At 40.0% G+C, this 20,280-nt stretch overlaps 1 protein-coding gene and 2 pseudogenes across 1 annotated transcript; all 3 read left to right on the top strand.

Moving 5' to 3' along the window:
• Window positions 1-840: 840 nt before the first annotated feature.
• On the top strand, window positions 841-1,344 carry LOC102856930 (annotated as a pseudogene).
• Window positions 1,345-7,654: 6,310 nt separating this feature from the next.
• On the top strand, window positions 7,655-18,514 carry PTTG1 (pituitary tumor-transforming 1). The gene is made up of 5 exons (XM_006897040.1): window positions 7,655-7,748; window positions 8,057-8,241; window positions 12,099-12,192; window positions 17,498-17,656; window positions 18,434-18,514. Exons 1-5 carry the CDS (start codon window positions 7,658-7,660, stop codon window positions 18,511-18,513), a joined length of 609 nt encoding a protein of 202 aa, XP_006897102.1. The 5' UTR covers window positions 7,655-7,657; the 3' UTR covers window position 18,514.
• Window positions 13,220-14,072, top strand: LOC102848337 (annotated as a pseudogene).
• Window positions 18,515-20,280: the final 1,766 nt, after the last annotated feature.

Genomic DNA, 20,280 nt, shown 5'->3' on the forward strand with positions numbered 1-20,280 from the left:
GCGTTTGAGATGGCTAGGTTGGCACAGGATAGAACAGCATTTAGAGCTCTTGTACATAGGATCACTATGAGTCGCAAGCGACTCGATGGCACATATAAACAACAACCCTTCAGAAGTTTCAACATCATGAAAACAAACATCTTTGCAACTGAACTGATAGGCAATATGGAGAAAAAGATTGACGTTGCCAATGATTTAATTTTATTTTGATTCATAATCAACATCATGGGAGCAGCAAGAAATCAAAAGATGTATTGGTCAGATTTATTGCTTATGACTTTTTAAAAAATGCTAAAAAAGAAGTGTGCTAGTTTACAGACTGACTCACACCATGATATTTGCAGTTGACTCATAGTCTTGAAAAGTTACACGATGAATAAGGCAGACCAATGAAGAATTGATGTTTGGTTGTAGAATAAGGAATACCAATGAAGAGTTGATGTTTGGTAGTAGAATAAGGAAGACCAACGAAGAATTGATGTTTGGTTATAGAATAAGGAAGACCAACGAAGAATTGATGTTTGGTTGTAGTGTTGGTGAAGAATCTTGAATGTACCATTAACTGCCAAAAGAACAAATCAGAGAAATCACTGCCATCCCTGAGCTGGGCCACTTCCTCTACTATGTCCCTGCCCACAGGGCTCCGTCCTTCAGGCCTTGCTCCCCTTCCTGGTCTCTTGCCTCCTGCTGGGCTGGTTCATCGGAGGAGATTGTTTTCCAGATTGAGAAATTGGACTTTTGATGATGTTTGACCCAGCGACAGCAGTTGCAGGCAATAAAATTGCCAAGCTGCACTCAGCGCTTGCTTCTCTGTCTTGTACTCACCAAGCTCGTTTTGGATCAGCCATTGCAAACATGACCAAAATGGTGGTGAGAAAAAAAGGTGACACAGAGATAGAAAAAAACTCCGAGGCAGGAACACCTGCTGTGATGGCCACATCATCATAGCCTGCCAGAAGGTCATATTTCTATCTGACCTTCTTCCTCATCCTGGGGACATGCACACTCTTCTTCAGCTTCCAGTACAAACCTTTGAACCTGGCTGTTCTGCTGTCTCTGGCCATCCCAGTGTTTGCAGTCATGTTCTTCCTTTTCTCCCTGGCCACATTGCTAAGGACCAGCTTCAGTGACCCTGGTATGCTTCCTCAAGTCTTACCAGATGAAGCAGCTTTCAAAAAGATGGAGCTGGAAGATACCAATAGTGCAATACCCCAGGGCCAGCACCCACCACCTCCTATCAAGAATTTCCAGAGCAACAACTGGATTGTGAAACAGAAATGCTGTTACACATACAAGATCTTCTGGCCTCCTAGGGCCTTCCACCGCAGCATCTGTGGTAATTGAGTTTAATCTTTGAAAAATCGGCTTCCTGGAGATGTTGAAAGAAACTCCAGGAACTGTTCTGTGAGCACTCATTTGCTTCTTAGCAGTCTACTCTGTCGTGGGATTGACTGGATTCCAGACCATCAGTAAAGGCATCGAAGGATCAAGAACAGGAAAGAATCGTGTCCAGAATCCCTTCAAAGAGGCAATATTTTAAAGAACTGCTGTGAAGTGCGGTGTGCCCCTTGCCTCCCTGTATGCTGGATCAAACAGTTATGGGCTCCTGGAGGAAAGTACCTCTCAGTACTAAAGAGATTACTAGCTGCCTTTTGCCACCGAGCCCCATCCCACTAGGACACCTGAGCTCGGATGAAATTCAGAGGAAGCCAGCACTCCTGAAAAGACGCCACCCGCAGAACCCCCAGAATCACTAAGGAGGGGGCTAAAATGGAGAACTTAGCCCATCTCTAGAAGACTTTTGTTTGTATTTAATTAGGGCTGTGAGAGATTTTTCTGCAGTGCAATGTGTTATTTCCTGACTGCTGGTACCAAGGGTGTTGATTGTGGATCCAAGTAAGATGAAGCTGTTGACAGTTTCAATCTCCTCTCTATCCATCATGACGCTGGTCCAGTGGTAAGGATCTTTGTTTTCTTGATATCGAGATGCAATCCGTACTGAAGGCTGCATTCTTTGTTCTTCTGCAACAAATCCTTCAAGTCCTCCTCACTTTGAGCAAACAAGGTTGTGTCATCTACATAACTCAGGTTATTGATTAGTCTCCCCCCAATCCTGATGCCACACTCCTCTTCATGGAGTTCAGCTTCTCATATAATTTGTTCAGCATACAGATTGAATAGGTATGGAAGCCAATACAACCCTGATGCACTCTCTTATTAATTTTAAAACATGCAGTGCTCTCCTGCTCTGTTCACACAACAGCCTCCTGGTCCAGGTATAGGTTCTGAATGAACACAATTAAGTGCTCTGGGATTCCCATTTTCAGTGTCAGCCACATCTTGTTATGTCCACACAGTAAATTGCCTTTGCATAATCAATAAAGTATAAATACACATTCTTCTGGTATTCTTTATTTTCAGCCAAGATCCATCTGATATTATCAATGATATATCCCTGATGTGACAGCCTCTTCTAATCCTGCTTGAACGTGTGGCATTTTCCTGTCTATGTACTGATCTAGCCATTTTTGAACAATCTTCAGCAGTATTTTGCTTGCATGTAATATTAATGATATTGTTCGATAATTTCCACATTCAGTTGGATTACCTTTCTTGGGAGTGGGAACAAATATGGACCTCTTCTAATCTGTTAGCCAGACAAATTTCCTGACATAGAGTGGTGAACTGCATCTAAGGCTACATTTGTTAATTGAAATGAGTCAATTGGTATCACATCGATTCCTGGGGCCTTATTTTTTGCTAATGCCTTCAATGCAGCTTCTACATCCTCCTTTATTTCCATTGGTTCCTGCTTATATGGTACTTCCTGAGATTTTTCAGTGTCAATCATCTCTTCCTGGTACAGTGATTCTGTGTATTTCCTCCATCTTCTATTGATGCTTTCTGGGCCATTCAATATATTGCTTATAGCATTTTTCAATATTGCAACACAAGCCTTGATTTGTTTTTCAGTTCTATCAGTGTAAGAAATGCAGAGCGAGTTTCCCCCCCTTTTTCCTGGGAAATCTACAGTTAGAGATCTCTCTCTCCAAATTATTGAGGGATAATGATGCCAGTTTGAGGACTAAGATGTATCTGATTCAAGCCATATTCTTTCTGATTACTTGATGTGCATCTGAGAGTTGGACAATAAATAAGGATGATAGAAAAATGATTGATGCCATTGAGCTGTGGTGTTGGAGAAGAGCACTGAACATCCCATGGACAGCCAAGAGAACAAACAGATATGTCTTTGAGAGAGTGCAGCCGGAATGATCTTTGGAGGCAAGAATGATCAAGTTTCACCTCACATACTTTGGGCATGTGGCTAGGAGAGGCTATTCCTTGGAGAAAGACATGATGGCTGGGAAGGTCGGCAAAGAAGAGGAAGATCCTTAACCAGGTAGACTGACACAGTGACTGATGCAATGAACTCTTGAGTGTCAGGAAGTATGAGGATGGTCCAGGATAGGGTTCAGAACTTTTGTTCATAGGGTTGCTATGAGTCATATGTGACTCAACAACACCTAACATCAACATAAGAGATTTAAGGGGAGAAGACAAACTTGAGACAGAGAGCAAGTAAGTTGCCTCTGTTACCATTTTACTTTGGTCTTTATTCACCCAATTGCACACTGGCCTCCCCCCTCCCCCTTTTCCTGCACTCAAAGAAAGTAGCAGAAGATACTAATCACCTCTGATAACTGGACAAGTGAGTCTCCTGGGCCCTGGATTTTCATACCTTGACTGTGGAATTTCCTTGTTCTTCCCTCTCTTCCTGCTATATCTCAGCTCTCCTACTTGCAGACATTGGTTTGATTCTGGGGTTAAAGCCTCTTTAGAGTGATTCAAATCCCTGCAAGCTGCTGTATGCCATTAAACCAGAGACCAGAAGACACAGACCTCCAGCCTGGGAATCCAAACTGGATTCTTGGGAAGTTCAGAATTGAAGTAGAGGGAGAATTGCCTTGCAGGAGACTCCCAGCTACTCAAGTGCCAACACGGACAATTTATCCTTTTAGGAATGGGGCAGGCACCTTCCACTTGTTGTATATTCACATAGCTGCTCCTTTGTTGTCCCTCTCTTCTCTAATAAATATATGTAAGTAGAAACATGTAGCATCAGAACAGAAGGAGATTGAAGAAGCAGCGGAATGCTTCCAGATGTGCATTATTGGGTGGAGAGAGCCAATGAGAATGCATGATTATGGAGGAATTTGGAATGAAGGAGCTCATGGAGTTTGAACCATGCTCTGGTTCTTAAATTTGGTAGGGCCCTTGAGCCACAGGCTATTGGGCCTGTTTGTCATTGTTTTTGATCAAACATTCTTCTAGGTCATATAGTCCTGCTCTGTCCACTTGCCGTACAGAGGTAACTCGTGGTCACTATGAAGCCAAACACCGTGACACTGATGTGTCAAAGGGGAGAATGTTTACCCATGGTAGATAGTGTTTCGTGGAGCTCCCTGATAAAACAAGCTTGGAAGCAGGAGTGGCATCCACTTCCGAAATGGCTTGCCTCTGGAAACTCTATGAACCTGGAGAAAGGACGAAAGTTATGCAAGTTTTCAGGTCTTTCTTTCATAGGGTCGCTATGAGTTGTCTACGACTCGATGGTACATAACAGCAATAACAACCCCTAAAATAGGTGGTTTTAGTCCAAGAGCTGCATAGAAGGAGAAAGATGAAATAAAGAGAATAACTTTATCTCCTATAAAGATATTCAGCCTCATAACCCTAGGGAAGGTCACTAAGAGAATTAACTGGATTGCACTATGCTTTAGTAGTATAACTCATCGATAATTTTATGTAATCCCAATGTTGTAAGATTCTATAATTTGACTTTAGGGTGCATTTTATTTACCTTGTCAAATATGCATGTAACCTGTGGGGTACATTTTATTTAACTTGTCAAATATGCATGTAACCTGACCCATTTCCCAAACTCAGTTACTAAATCAAGAGTCTCTGGAAATAGGTCTACAGGTGATTCTGATTCAAGGCAAAGTTTGTAATTGCTGCTTCTCAGTTTCCTCCAAACTCTATTTCTAAAAAAATTCTGCATTGTCAATGCATTTATTTAATTGGAGATTAATGGAAGTTTGGAGGAAACATTTCTTTAATTATTTTTTTAATTGTGATTTTAATGAAAGTTTACAGAAAAGTTCAATTTTCATCCATTCATTCATTCGCATTTTCCTTCTTGCCACCCCCAGCCCCCAAAATATTTCTTTTTAAAGGATGGCATTGACAAAGTGACAAGTTTGGAAGGACATCCACACAAATAAAACAAGGGACATGTGACAAATGAAAATATCTCCTACATCACTTTTTGCAGTATTATCCCCCAGTTGATACTAATTCCATGAGGTTGATTCTTACCACACCTGTGCTAATTTTGTAATTAGAAAACTAATTAGGCTATATTTTCTCTTAGCAAAGAGCCTTTGGGAAACAGTGGGTTACACAGTGGCTATTAACAGATTGGTGACTTGAACCACTGAAGACATGTAAGCCAGTCTGCTCCCAACAGAGCTTAGGGATTTAGAAATCATAATGGTTTCCTTCTCCTGATACCATCCAAAACATGTGAATTCAAGTTGCATCTCATTTCTAAGGAGAATTCTGGCTGTACCTCTTTTAAAACAGATTTGTTTTTCTGTCATAGTATAATAATATTCTGTATCTTTGCCAAAATGGTAATTCAAAGTTATCAGTTCTTTAGTCTTCCTCATTTATTGTTCTATTTTCCCATGCATGTGGGAGTCAGGTGCCTCTTAGTCCTCAAAGTGACATCTTTGCTTCTGAACACTTTAACGAGGTCTTTTGTAGATGTCTCCAGTGCAGCATGTTTGATTTCTTGGAGGCTCTTTCTCCATAGGTGAGGATTATGGATTCAAGTAAAAGAAAATCTTTGACAACTTCAATCTTTTCTCTATTTACCATGCTGTTTCTTTTTTATCCAGTTGTGTTAATGTCTGTTAAATGTAATTCCCAGAGCTTCATCAGCAAGTACTTCAAATTTTTGTTTGTAGCAAGGTTATTTTCACATCACCACTTGTTAATGAATCTTCTTCAAGTATTGATGCTGTGCTCATCATGCAGTCCAGTTTTATTTTTTGAATAAAATTTTTATTATATACTGGTTTACTTAAAAGCTAGCATACATTGTTTTTCATGCAGTACAGCTTCTTGGATTATTTGCTCAGGGTATAATTTGGTGGCCTAGTGGGAAGGAATTGTGCTGATAACCCAAAGGCAAGAGGTTTGAATTCACCAGCTATTTTGCTAGCGAAGGATAGGCAATTTCTTCCCTTGTGATTTATAGCCTCTGAAAACCCCTCCACAGCACTTTCCACCATTACCACAATAAGGGATGGAAAGGGGGTGGGGGTATGTGTGTATATATTGTTGTTGTGTCCGTCAATTAGGAACCCACCCATAGCTGACCCTCCAGCAGGTTTTCAGAGGCGGTTAATCACACGGGAGGAGATTGACCATCCTTTTCCTGAGAAATACTGCCTTTGAAAATCTGCTGAAAAGTCAGTTATGAGTAGGTTTTGACTGGATGGTATATAACAACAACATGTATATATGTGTAAACATATGTGTGTGTACACACACGATATGCTTTCAGATATTTGAAAAGCTAGAGAAGTACATTAATAACTATGTTAATAGTGGTAATTTTTTTTAAAGAAAAATAAAGCTTTGCCATAATCTGCCTACTTCAGCCACGCCAATTTCCTTCAATATCTGGTATTTTTATTACTTCAATTTCTTCTTAATAAAGTCTACAGAGTTATTTAAGTAAAAAGACACTAACACAAGAAAGTTGCCTTTTTGCCTCATGATTCCAGTCCATCCAGGTCAGCATTATAATTAAAGGGACAAGAATACAAACATCACTTCCAGCATCATCCCCTCCATGGTAACTTCTTCGTTTTGCCCCTCCTCCCAAACGAACTCCTAACTTCCGGTAAGAGCTTTCAGGGGCGGGACTCAGAAAATTTGGGCACCTCCATTGGCTCTTATCGTGCAGCCTCCTTCTAGCATTGGACTGATGAACCAATGCGGGCGCAAGGTTGTTGTTTAAACACCCAGCTTGGCGGGTGCTCTGGCCGTAGACTCTTGAGTGCGTTTGGCTTTGGACGATCTGGTGAGGCAGTGGAGGTAACTCGGTGAAGCTGAGGGAGCTGAGCCACTGGGCCTCTGAACGGGGTTCCGAGCTTTAATACGTAGGGTCACGGTGAGTCGTACTCGACTAGACGGCACCTAACAACAACAGCAGCAGCCCCTGGGGAAGGAGGCGGAGGGGGAATGGGGCTTTCCTGAGACGTGAATGTCGCCGAGCCGGCTTCAGCCGCTGCTTTGGACAGTATCAAAGACCCATAGTGGTTCTCTTCTAATAAGATGCCAGGATCTCGGACCGTTCTCTGAAAGTCAGGCTTTGTGTTCCCAAACCGTCCCCAGAAAGTTCCATTCTCTTAACTCAGGCTTGAAGAGTTGAGAGCTGTGTTAAGTACTTGCTTGCTCCAGTATCGACTTCTGTTCACAGGATAGGGCATTTTTGGCTGCTGTGAAATCTTAACCTTCTCTTCGTATTCGGTAACCTCCCCAGTCTAATTTGCGTTTATCTCCCTTAGCGTAATTCAGAATGGCTACTTTGATATATGTCGATAAGGAAAATGGAGAAGTTGGCACTCGTATGACTGCGAAGGATGGGCTGAAGCTGGGATCTGGATCTTGTAAGTGCAGGCAGCGATTGAAACCGCAGCTTTTAACAATTGTGGGTGTGGTTGGGAGTATATCGTGAACTCTCCCAGTCTCTGCAGTCCAGCGGCTTTCCACCCTCTTAATGCAAATTGCTTGTTAAGGGTTTTCTTTTATGTGCCCCCGCCCCCCCATTCAGTGTCTTAACGAGAGTCTTTAAGAATGTACGCGACTGTAGTGGTATTGAGCAAAAATGCGGACCTGCTTTTGGGGTGAGAATAAGAAGTTTATTCATCAGCCTTCAAAGTTGCCCAGTTGATTGAATCATTTAATTTTTCTCCAGCCATCAAAACCTTAGATGGGAAATCTCAGCTTTCAACACCTTATGCTGGTAAAATATTTGATGCACCACCTGCCCTACCTAAAACTTCCAGAAAGGCTTTGGGAACTGTTAACAGAGCTACTGAAAAGTCAGTTAAGACTAATGGACCCTTCAAACAAAAGCAGCCCGCCTTCCCTGCCAAGAAGGTGAGTGTTAACACTGTTTAAACCTCTTAGGTCTTTTGATCCTTGGTGTTGTGTACCGCACAGTCGGGACCCGACCTGCTCGGAGATGGCTAGTCCTGGAGAAGCTGGTGGCCTTCAGGATTGCAGTGCAGCTTCTTGCCAATACTTTTGCTTCACGTTTAACCTTGTTGAGTGAACTTTCTAACCCTATTTAGTAGAAGAAAATAAAGAATAGAAAATGCAAGTTAATATAGAAAAATAAATCATAGGATCCTATGGACCCTGAGATTGGAAATTGTAGAAACAAGTGTATATTTTTGCTGCATCTGTGAGTTATGGGTCTACCTGATGATGCCTAATAACAGTAAGCACCATAACTATTAACTAGTGTCTTAAACTTGTTGGCAGTGTCTATTTACAAATGAGTAAAATACTAAGGAGTGTGTGTGCCTTGTCAGAGGTTACATCGCTAATGTGACTAATAATGATCAGGTGTTGCTACATACCCTCCTTTTACAGCAAGCACTAGTTGCATTGCTAATGTGACCAGTACTGCTCAGGTGTTAGCATATATATACCTTTGTCTTCATGCAAGCACTAGCTTGTTAGGTGACAGTCTGTTAGGATGCTGACCTGAGTATGTGTGATTGTAAACTCACATAAGCCACCGGCCAGTGAGATGACTTTAGCTAATTTGTGGATTAACACTTTGTTTTAATAATTGTTTAATGTCTCAAAATACAACTGTTACTTTACATCACATCTGATTTATGATTTATATATAGTGTGGCTTAGGACAAAGCTGCATAATTATTACAAAAACTCCAATTCATTGCTGTGGAGTTGGAACAAACTCATAGCTGACTCTTCAGCAGGTTTTCAGAGGCTTTAAAAACTTCAGTATGTTTTTCTTTGTTTTTGGCTTCTTGACGCTCTAGTGCAGTATTTTAGTCTCTTCTGACGTTCCTTTTGGTTTTCTTTCTCTGCTGTCTTCATAATGACCTTTTGCTTTCTTCATGCATGATATCCTTGATAACATTCCACAACTCTTCCAGTCTTTAATCATTGGTGTTCAATGCCTCGAACCTATTTTTAAGGTGATCTTGAAATTCAGATGGCATAATTTCAAGGTCTTGTCTTGGTTCTTGTGGATTTATTTTAATTTTCTTTGGTTTCAATTTAAACTTTGTTGTTATGTCGCCTGTGACCCATAGTGACCCTGGCTCTGAAGCCTGCCCTGACCTGAGCCAGTTTCACTAATTCCGACATACCAACTGCCATTGCCCCAGTCACTGTATCAATCCTTCTCATCCAGGGTCTTCTTCTCCTGCGCTGTCACTCTACCCTTCTTAGCATGATGTCCTCCTCCAAGGACGGATCTCTCCTGGTCACGTGCCCAAAGTAAGTGAGATGGAGCTTCAAAATCCTAGCCTCCAAGGAGAAACTTAGTTTCACCCTCTCCAAGACAGATCTATTTGTTTTCTTGGCAGTCCATGGTTTAAGACTCCTCCAAGCACCACAGTTCGAAGACATCTATTCTTCTGTCATCCTTAATCATTGTGCAGCTCTGATGCATAGCAAGTAATTGTGAAGACCATGACCTGGATTAAGCACACCTTAGCCTCTAAACTGACATTGTTACTTTTCAGTATTCTGGAAAGGTCCCTGACAACATATATTCCTAATGCATTTCCTGACTGCTGGGGCCAAGAGTTGTTTGTGGAGCTGAGCAAGCTGTAATTGTTAACAACCTCAGTCTCTTCTCAATCTATCATGGTGCTTCCAATTGGCCCATTAGTGAGAATCTTTGTCTTCTTGATTTTAAGCTTCAGTCCATATTGAAGACTGCAATCCTTGATCTTCTGCAGCAAGTGCTTAAGGTCTTCCTCAGTTTTAACAAGCAAGGTTGTGCTGTCTGCATAACACATAACACAGGTTGTTGATGAATCTTCCTTCAGTCTTGATGCCACATTTCTCCTCACAGAGCCCAGCTTCCCAAATGATCTGTTCTGCATATAGATAGAAAAGGTGTGGGGACAGGATGTATCCCTGGCATACTCCTTTCCTGATTTTGAACCATGAAGTGTTTCCTTTCTCTGTTCTGAGGGTCTCCTTCCTGGTCCAAGTATAGATTTCTCATAAACATGATTAAGTGTTTTGGGATTCCCATTTTCTTCAAGGTTAGCCACAATATATTGTGATCCACACAGTCGAATGCCTTTGCATAGTCAATGAAACACAGACATTCCTCTGGTACTCTGCTTTCTGCCAAGATCCATGTGACATTGGCAATAATGAACTTGAACATGAGTAATTGATGGTCTGATTCACAGTCTGCCCCTGGCCTGGTTTTGACCACCTACATTAAGCTTCTCTAATGATTTCTTCCACAAATTTAGCAAATCTGATTCCTATGCAGCCCATCAGATGAAGTCCATGTGTAAAGTCATCACTTGTGTCTTTTAAAAAAGGCATCTGTAATGAATAAATCACTGAAAATAAAAAATTGGATTATCCTATTTCCAGCCTCATTTTTATCACCAAGCACATATTTTCCAACCACTATTCCTCTTCACTGTTTCCAACTTTTGCTTTCTAGTCACCAATTATCATTGAAACCATTACTGATTTTTGATTGAAACTGTTAACTTCATCTTACTTGGATCCATAATGAACACCCTTGATACCAGCACTCAGGAAATCAGGAGGTGTATTGCATTTGTTGGGAAAGTCTGCAGTAAGGGACTGTCCATATTATTGAGGAGTAATGATATCAGTTTGAGAACTAAGGTGTATCCCATTCAGGTTATGGCTTTTCTGATCATTTGCTGTGCATCTGAAAGCTGGACAATGATGAATAAGGATGACAGAAGAAGAATCGAGCTGTAGTGTTGGAGAAGAGCACTGAACATTCCATGGACAGCCAAAAGAACAAATATATTTTGGAGAAGGTGCAGCTGGAGTGCTCTTTATACGCAAGGATGATGAGGCTTTGCCTCACATACTTTGGGCATATTGCCAGGAGGGGCTGTTCCTTGGAGAGGGACATGATGTCGGAAAGGTCGAGGGTTGGTAAAGGAGAGGAACTCCTTGGACCAGGTGGATTGACATGGTGACTGCCTCATTGGGTTCTTAGGTGTTAGGAAGTGTGAGGATGACACAAGATAGGACAGAATTTATATCTTTTGTTCATACAGCTGCTGTGGATTGTACTTTACTTGACAACACCTAACAACAACAACAACAACAACAAAGTAAAGAGACAACAACAACAACAACAAAGTAAAGAGACAAAGTAAATTAAAAATACTTAGCCTTCTGTTTTGGCCTAATGTCATCTGCCTGCCTGCTAATTCCATCTAGGGAATTATCCCTGTTGTTGTTGTTAAGTGCTGTCGAGTCATAGTGGTCTCTTAAAGTCTGTCTTTTTGCCCCTGATTCATACTTGGTGCATGTATTGAGGAACATAAATGCATTTTTAATATTAACCCCAGAAAATAATTGAGATAACAGTGATAGAAAAATCACAGTTCTAAAAGCCAAATGGCTTCTGGATTAACTGTTTGGCTGACTCATGCCTATTTTCTCCTCTGTTAGGTCGAATAATTGAGTTGGTTATTTCTGAATTAAGTCTGAATTCTTGATAAGTTACATTGACAGTTGCTAATACTTAATTTTAAAATTAACATTTGAACCATCCTGTTGGCTGAATTATGTTTGCATTATCATGAGCACTAAGGATTATGACTTCTAAGAATCTAGCATAAAACTGACAAATTTTAAACTGTGGTAGAGAAATGCTTTGAAAAGGCCGTTTAAGGTGTTAATCAGTTGACAAGACTTCCGCTCTCACTAATCTGTATTTTTTTGAGTTTCAGATGACTGAGAAGACTGGTAAAGCAAAAAGCACTGTTCCTACCTTGGATGACACATATCCAGAAATAGAAAAATTCTTTCCCTTCAATCCTCTAGGTAATATCTATCTCTTGGTATTGCAAAAATGATTTTGACCTTCACTTTATCTTAGAATTCAACTCAGCTATAATATATGGATATATGACCTAGAAGAGTAACAGTAGACTATCTGAGCCTGGTTTACTTTGAACAGATATAATATATAATATATAAATATATAATTCTTGATGGAATTATTTGGAAGATATCGTCTTAAGCGTAGAGAAGGGCTTAAGAGTCAAAATGAAGAATCTTACTCCTTTCCAGGTAATTTTATCACCTAAAGGAGAGACTACTATACTGATCAAGCATAAATGTTGAATTTTTCTAGCCTTTTAGAAGATGAGCTTTATGCCAGTTTGAGCAGTGCCTAGAGTTCTTTGGAGAAAGTTAAGTGATAACTGTTTGGTAAGAAAAACCTAAGTACCTAGCAAAAATGTGTTTTTATTTCTTAAACCTCTTAATGTGTACCTGAAGTATTTCCTGTTAAAAAATCAGCTTTTCAAGCTTTAATTTGGTCAAATGTTTGAGAAGAGGCTGCTTACTGTGTGCTGTACACTGTTCGGCTATGGGGACAGTAGTTTCCAACTTAGCTTGTGGCTTGAAGAAGCCCACAATTTGTTAAGAAAGGTGAACACTGAATACATTCTCTCACTCTTGCATTTGAGGAGGAAGGACAGGGCTTGTGAGGCAATACTGAGCCTAGCCTAGGAAGATCATGTAAAGTCGTGAGGTTGGGGCTTAAAGGAGTTGAGGTAGCTGAGTGAAAAGGAACAAGGCGACATCATTGTAGGTAAGTGGGTACAGAGGTCCTGCGGTGGATAAAAGAAATGCAATTGTTCTGGAACATTGAAAGTTCCCCATGGTGAAGGACATTGAAAAAGTCATGGAGAGGGCACTGAGAGCCCACGGACCAGAGGCAGCCTTCGTGCCCCCTGTCCAGGCCTCGGCGTCTCCTGGCCTCCTCCCTTCTCCCCCAAGACCTCTTCCCCTTCAATTCCGAGGTCGGTGGCGTCGCAGCCTCGCTGCTCGGCTACCTGTGAGGATGGTGGGAGTGAAGCCGGTCGGGAGTGACCCGGATTTCCAGCCGGAGCTGAGCGGTGTGGGCTTCAGACTCGCCGTGGTCAAGTTCACCGTGAGAGGGTGTGGACCATGTTTAAGAATTGCTCCAGCATTTAGTTCTATGAGTCATAAATACCCACAGGCAGTTTTCTTGGAAGTTGATGTACATCAGTGCCAGCGCCAACAATATATCAGCAACACCTACATTTCTCTCTTTTCGGAACAGAGTGGGAATTGATCAGTATCAAGGAGCGGATGCTGTGGGATTAGAAGAAAAAAATCAAGCAGCACTTAGAAAATGACCCTGGAAGCAATGAGGACACAGATATTCCAAAGGCAACATGGATTTAATGCCTTTTATTAATAAAGCTGGCTGCGAGTGTCTTAATGAAAGTGATGAACCTGGATTTGATAACTGTTTACTGAAAGACTTGTCCTTCTTGGAATCTGACTGTGATGAGCAGCTACTTATTACTGTGGCATTTAATCAACCTGTTAAGCTTTATTCCATGAAATTTCAACGACCAGATAATGGTCAGGGTCCAAAATACGTAAAAATTTTTATCAACCTATCCCGATCTATGGATTTTGAGGATGTGGAAAGCGAAGCAACTCAAGCTCTGGAACTAACATAAGATGGTATTTAAGAAGATGGTATTGTCCCACTTCATTATGTTAAGTTTCAGAATGTTAACAGTGAAACTATATTTGTTCAGTCCAGTCAAGGTGAAGAAGAAACAAGAATTTCCTATTTTACGTTTATTGGTACACCGGTCCAGGCAATAAATATGAATGCCTTCAAACGAGTAGTCGGCAAAAAAAGAGAAAGTCACTAAGGTGCATAAGGACACTCACTGTACAAGCGGCTGCATTGAGATCTCCAGCTCCTGGCTGGTCACTCGATTTGTGCCAGAGACTCAATGTTTCCTTTACTGCCATTACCAAGAAATCATTGCTTTTGTTTAGATGGTTTCACCAGTGTTTCTATTGTAATCTTGATACATGCAATTGTAAATAAAAATCATTACCTTTGCAAAGGAAAAAAAGAGATCATGGAGAGCAGAGCAGGGTCTACCAGAGAGCTGACTGATTTGTGTATTCAAAGAAATTTTCCATGTGATAGTCTCAAAATTTTATTTTTTGTAAGTTGGAGCCATGTATCTGAAGAGTAAGCCTTAAGAATTACTGAATCAGAGCATATGATAAAATGCTTGGCTATGCTAGTGATTTCCTTTCAAAGTATATCTGTGTATGTTGATCAGGAAGGACCACAATATGCTGTGTTTTAAAGCAAAGGATACTACCAGGTTACCTTCCAAAACACTATAAAAGAACCTGCTCACAGCAGATAAGGATGCTCGTTTTACCCATAATCACGAATTGCAAATGTCTTAAAATGCTACTCTTTATCTGAAGAACAAAGATACTCATTGCTTTAGTGGGGGTATATGTTAGAGCATATATGATTATTGGCTTTGTACTTCCCCCCCGAACTTTTTATTTGCGCCTTTCTTGATTATGTTACTTTCTTTGCTTTCTCTACTTTTAAAAAAGCTCTTTGTGAGGAAAGGGAATTACTGTATTTTTCACATACAGTATGACCACATAAATAGTGTGTATATGCATATGATGCGTGTGGCACATATAAAAAATGAAAGCATGATGAGGCTGCATTGTTTGAAAAATCATAGTCCATATTGTTCGTGTGAAAATACAGTAGCCTTATTATGCTGCAGACTTTTTCTTGTGACATCTTGTCCATTTTACGGTTTCTTTGACAGTTCATTGGTTTAAATGAAAAGGCCCTGAATTATTTTTATTATATTATACCAACTTTGGAAAAAGAGTAGACTAGTTTCTAAGTGTAGGTACTTGGGTGAATGAAATCTCTTCCTAAGTTTTTAATTTGTATGGGAGTTGGAACACAGGTGCATACCAATCTTACTTAGCCTTACTTTAGTCCCCCCCCCCCCCAAAAAGAGGCTGTAAGTTCCTTTCAGTGATTTAAAAGCGCACAGTCTTTAGCGCTCTGGGGGCCTAATGGCAAGAAGCTGTGCTGCCATCTCAAAGGCACACGGTTCCATTCCTATCAGCTGCTCTGTGGGAGAATGATGGGCAGTCTCTTCCTTTTGTGATTAACTGCCTGTGAAAACCTCTTGGAGGGTCGGCTATAGGTCGGTTCCACAAAAAAACGCCAGTCATTTCAGAGTGAGGGAAAATACACATAGCATTAAAGGGCAGTGCTATATAATAACTTACCCTTTAGTATTATGTAACATTCAGACATTCATAACCTGAGGACTGTCTTACTGTACTGAAGGCTTTAAAGAACTCCTAAGAATAAGAAAACATGTAGCTTTCTTGAAAATGGACATTTTTAACATTTAAGTTATCCTTTTGTTACTATCAAGAAAAAGTACATGTTTTAAACAATTCTTTAGAAGTAAGACACTTAGCTTCTCGGCTTTTTGACTATGCTCAAGTGTGCAAGTAAGACACTTGGATTTTAAAAAGGAATGTTACTGAACACATTAAAAAAACAAACTCTATTTTGTCACGTTGGAACTGACCCGTGGCTGACTTCTCCAGTGGGTGTTCAGAGATTCTAAATCACACAGGAGATTGCCTCTTTTTCCCTCCAAAAAGCTGGTGAAGAAGCCACCCACCTTACAACTCCCTACTGACTAGGCCTTTAGGGCTCTCCATTACTGAACAGTAACTCTTAAATGTTTTTATGTTTTTGGGCTCCTTCAGCTAATTGAAGACCCTGCAGGACATGTGTGTTCAACCTATATTGTACCATAAATTTTAGAAAAAGTTGTTAATAAATTTAGTTACATTGACAGAAATAACTTTTGAAATGGAAAATTACTTTTCTAAATGAAAAAAAAAGATTAGAAGAATGGCATAGTTTTTGAAAATTTGCCAAAAAGAAAGAAAGAAAATTTGCCTAAATACAGGATTTTCTCATTTGGTTCTTCAAACATATTTTGGTTTAAGTGTCTGAAGAAAATATGGCTTCATGTAGATTTATAGTTGGAAACAGGAGGAACATTACGTTGGCTATTTCAGATAGAGTGGCTGTTTTCCTTTGATACTGCCAATGAATATTTGAACTCTAGCAATGCAATCTAACTCTAACAATAAAACGACCTTTTATTTTGAATGGATGGATCTGTTATCGCTGTATTTATCAATAAATTCACTGATATCTTAGAAATACCAACTCACTGAGCTATGTAGGCCATCCAAATGTTGAAGGGTTCTTTTGTACAGAAACATAATTATCACCACTGATTTTTGTCAGAATAGTCTTAAGTACTAGACACTCGACTCATGGTAATAGGTGTTGTTAGGTGCCCTCAAGTCGCCTGCAGCTCATAGTGACCCTATGTACAATAGCTCTGAACTGTGCTCTATCCTGAGCCAACCTTATTGTCTCTGACACACCTGCCCCCATTACCCCAGTCACTGAGTCAATCCATTTCACTGAGGGTCTTCCTCTCTGCGCTGTCACAACACTCTCCCAAGCATGATGTTGTCCTCCAAGGACTGGTCCCTCCTTGCAATATGCCCAAAGTATGTCAGATGGAGCTTCAGAATCCTTGCCTCCAAGGAGTGGCCTGTTTTCACTCTCTATTAATAAGTTTCTTAAAATTTCTGTAGTTGAACATTTTGATTGTTTTTGGCAGCGTCTCATTTTCCTTGGAGTGATTTCTTTCCTTCCTTTGAGAAAATATGACAGTGATACCTAAATCTGAGTAACTGATCACTTTTCAGTAAAAAATTTTGTCCTAGGAAATGGCCGTTCACCTTGTGATTCAATTGTGTAAGTCCTTCATCTTTGAGATGAGCGTCTTATTTTAATATGACAAGTGTTTTATGTATATTTTTCATCTTATCACTTAGAATATTAAGACATGTTCTCCATAGTAAAAAAAAAAGACTATTTTAATTATAGTAAAGTGATTTAAGTTTTTTTAAAATAGAGTGTGTTGGTGGTAAAGAATGCAATGACTGTGGAAATAGTTTATTGCCACTGCCTTGATTTGTATTAATGCACTAGTTTTATCGACCGTAGCTTTTTTACCATCATTTTAAGTGTTAACACAGTGCAAGCAGTGATTCATATTGTTATGAAAATAGTTTTTAATCTCTGATTTAGGGAAGGATCTCAGACTTGCGCATCCCCCAGGGGGCCCACTCGACTCATGGTAATGAGAACCACTGCTTTTAACAAAAGGCTTTCTCCTTGGAACAGATTTTGAGAGTTTTGACCTGCCTGAAGAGCACCAGATTGCACACCTCCCCTTGACAGGAGTGCCTCTCATGGTTCTCGAGGAGGAGCGGGAACTTGAAAAGCTCTTAGACTTGGGTCCCCCATCACCTGTAAAGATGACGCCTCTGTCATGGGAGTCGAGTAAGTGAATGAGTATCTTTCCTTCTTGTGGGGCCGCAAACTGTTTCGTAGCACTTGTATTACTGTGGGGACAGAGCTGTGTGGAAGTGTAGCATATGAGTAATTTCTGCAATTTTAACGATAGGAATTAAGATTTCAGAATAATGAAATGATTGTCAAGTGCAGTTACTTTTTTATTCCCAAATACTAGCATCAAATTAAGTCATTTTGAAATCCTATTTTATGCAGTTCAACAAAATGGGATAATTTGAATATGAAACTTATAGGCTATATGTTAAATGATTACAAACTTGATGGGTGTGAGAGTCAAAAGTTCTATCCAAGGAGAGCATAGGATCATGATGCTTGTGCATAGACTCCCAATACCTTGTTATACAAAGTTTGATGTTTTTATTTAAACTGCTAGTAAGAAACCATCATCAGTAATTTTTGTTTGCTTTTGCCTGGCTTTGATGGAAGAACTCATACCAATTTATACAGCCCATTACTGAGAATGTTGGCACACATTGGTGTTACAGGACCTCAGAATGGTAGTAGTTCAGGTGTTTTCTCAGTCTTATTTCCTAGAGAAGGCTAATCCTGGGGCCACAACCATATTCCAAGAAATAGATGAGTTAATGAATAGGGGACCTGTTCATTCATAGAAAGCTATGAATCTATCATTAAAGTAACACCTAACTAAAAAACTAAAAACCCCAAACCAACTAATCAGTGTTGACATGATTATGTAATCTCAAGGATTTACAGAAATCTAATAAGAAATTCCTGTTTTTCTAGATCTGTTGAAGTCTCCTTCCAGCATTCTTTCTACCCTGGATGTTGAGTTGCCACCTGTTTGCTGTGACTTTGATATTTAAAGCATCTTGGAGCTTTATTTATTGGCTTTTGTGGGTTTTTTGTGATTAATAAAGCAGTTCTTTATTAACTCTTCCTATGTTGTGATTGATACTTTTTTGAGTTTATTTAAAATATGTGACAACTGGATGAGGTATTTATTAGGCAGATGTCTGTTACCTGACACCAGAGGGTTTCTGTGATTTACACAAACTTAACCTCAGTGAGGGTAGGTGTGTTGGAATCAGTAAGACTGGCAGGATAGGGCAGGATTCAGAACTATTTCTATGTAAACATAGGGTTACTATGAGTCACAGGTGACTTGATGGCGCATAACAACAGCCCTTGGAGAAAGGACATAATGCTTGGAAGGGTGGAGGGGACAACGTAAGAGAGACCCTCGATGAGATGGATTGACACGGTAACTGGGACAATGTGATTAGGTGTGTTGGAGTCAGTGAGACTGGCTCAGGATAGGGCAAGCTTCAGAGCTATTGGACATAGGGTCACTTGAGTCACGGGCGACTTGATGACACATAACAACATCAGCCTTATACCTGTTGGTTTGTTTTAACAGTTTTTTTTTTCAGATGCTACCATGTTTTCTCAAACAAATACCCCTCAATGTGTACTTTATCACCTCTTTGTGGTCGTTAACCAGTGACAATTAATAGAATCCTTAATTAGAAGAACCACTTCTAGCTCATTAAGAATGTATTGCTAGGCATTCTTTATTGCTGGTTCTATTGCATTTCTAATGACTATTACTCAGTATTCAGTAATCAGAATTTAAAAGGCTCTAAATCTCCTGATAACTCAGCCTCTTTGGGATAACTAATTAGATTACTTGAAAATCAAACAGAATAGCCTACTGATAGTGAAATTTATTCTCTACCTGTAAGAAACTATTGTACCCTGTGTTGGTCATTAAGGAAGCCTGGTGACTCAGTGTAAACTCTGATTAGCTTAGTGAAAGGTTCAGATCCACCACCTGCTCTGGCAGAAAAGATGTGGCAGTTTGTATTCTTAAAGATGAACATTTTGATCAAAGATTCCTTAGAGAAATCCTGATCTAAAGAGGAGGGAAAATGCAGAACAGAATTTCAAATTTCCTAGACTCTCAACTTTCTGGAACCATGCGTACCAGGTAGATAAACCTCTGAAAGTTTCTCTAAAATAATCTTTAAACATTAAATATATCCCCTGAAGTCTTGAACAATAGTTCAGCTTCACTAATACAAAAGGGCTATCTTGATCATATGTTCTTTTAAGAACTATTTCTATGGCTGACAGTAACAACTTGGAAAGATTACATAGTTACCTTGTTATATACTGTCGAGTCAGAGCTGACTCATAGCTGACCTTCCAGCGGGTTATCTTAGGCAGTTAATCGAATTGGAGGAGATTGCCCATCGTTTTCCCGTGGAGCAGCTGGTGGATTTGAACCTTGTGCCTTCGGGATTACAGCACAGTTTCTTACTACTAGGTGACCAGAGCTCCCCATAGTTACCTTAGGGGTCAGTGAAGATGTTAAGGAGAGAGGAAGAACTTGGAAAAGGATAGTAAGAAAGGTGCCCAACTTGACATAATGTCACCTAATTGTAAGTGTAGAAACTATTGTGTATTTTGCTTTGTACATCTATAACAAAATAACTTGGAAGAAAAATTATAACCTTGGAAACCCTCTGGGAGAGTTTTACTCTGCATTGTCGGATTGCTAGAAGTTGAATTAACTCCATGACAACGTGCTTTGTTCTTTTAGTTTAGACATCATTTCAAGTATTTAGTGA

The sequence above is a fragment of the Elephantulus edwardii genome, unplaced genomic scaffold (genome assembly GCF_000299155.1).
Source record: "Elephantulus edwardii isolate Elephantulus edwardi_28Jun2011 unplaced genomic scaffold, EleEdw1.0 scaffold00197, whole genome shotgun sequence".
In the NCBI taxonomy this organism is placed as follows: domain Eukaryota; kingdom Metazoa; phylum Chordata; class Mammalia; order Macroscelidea; family Macroscelididae; genus Elephantulus; species Elephantulus edwardii.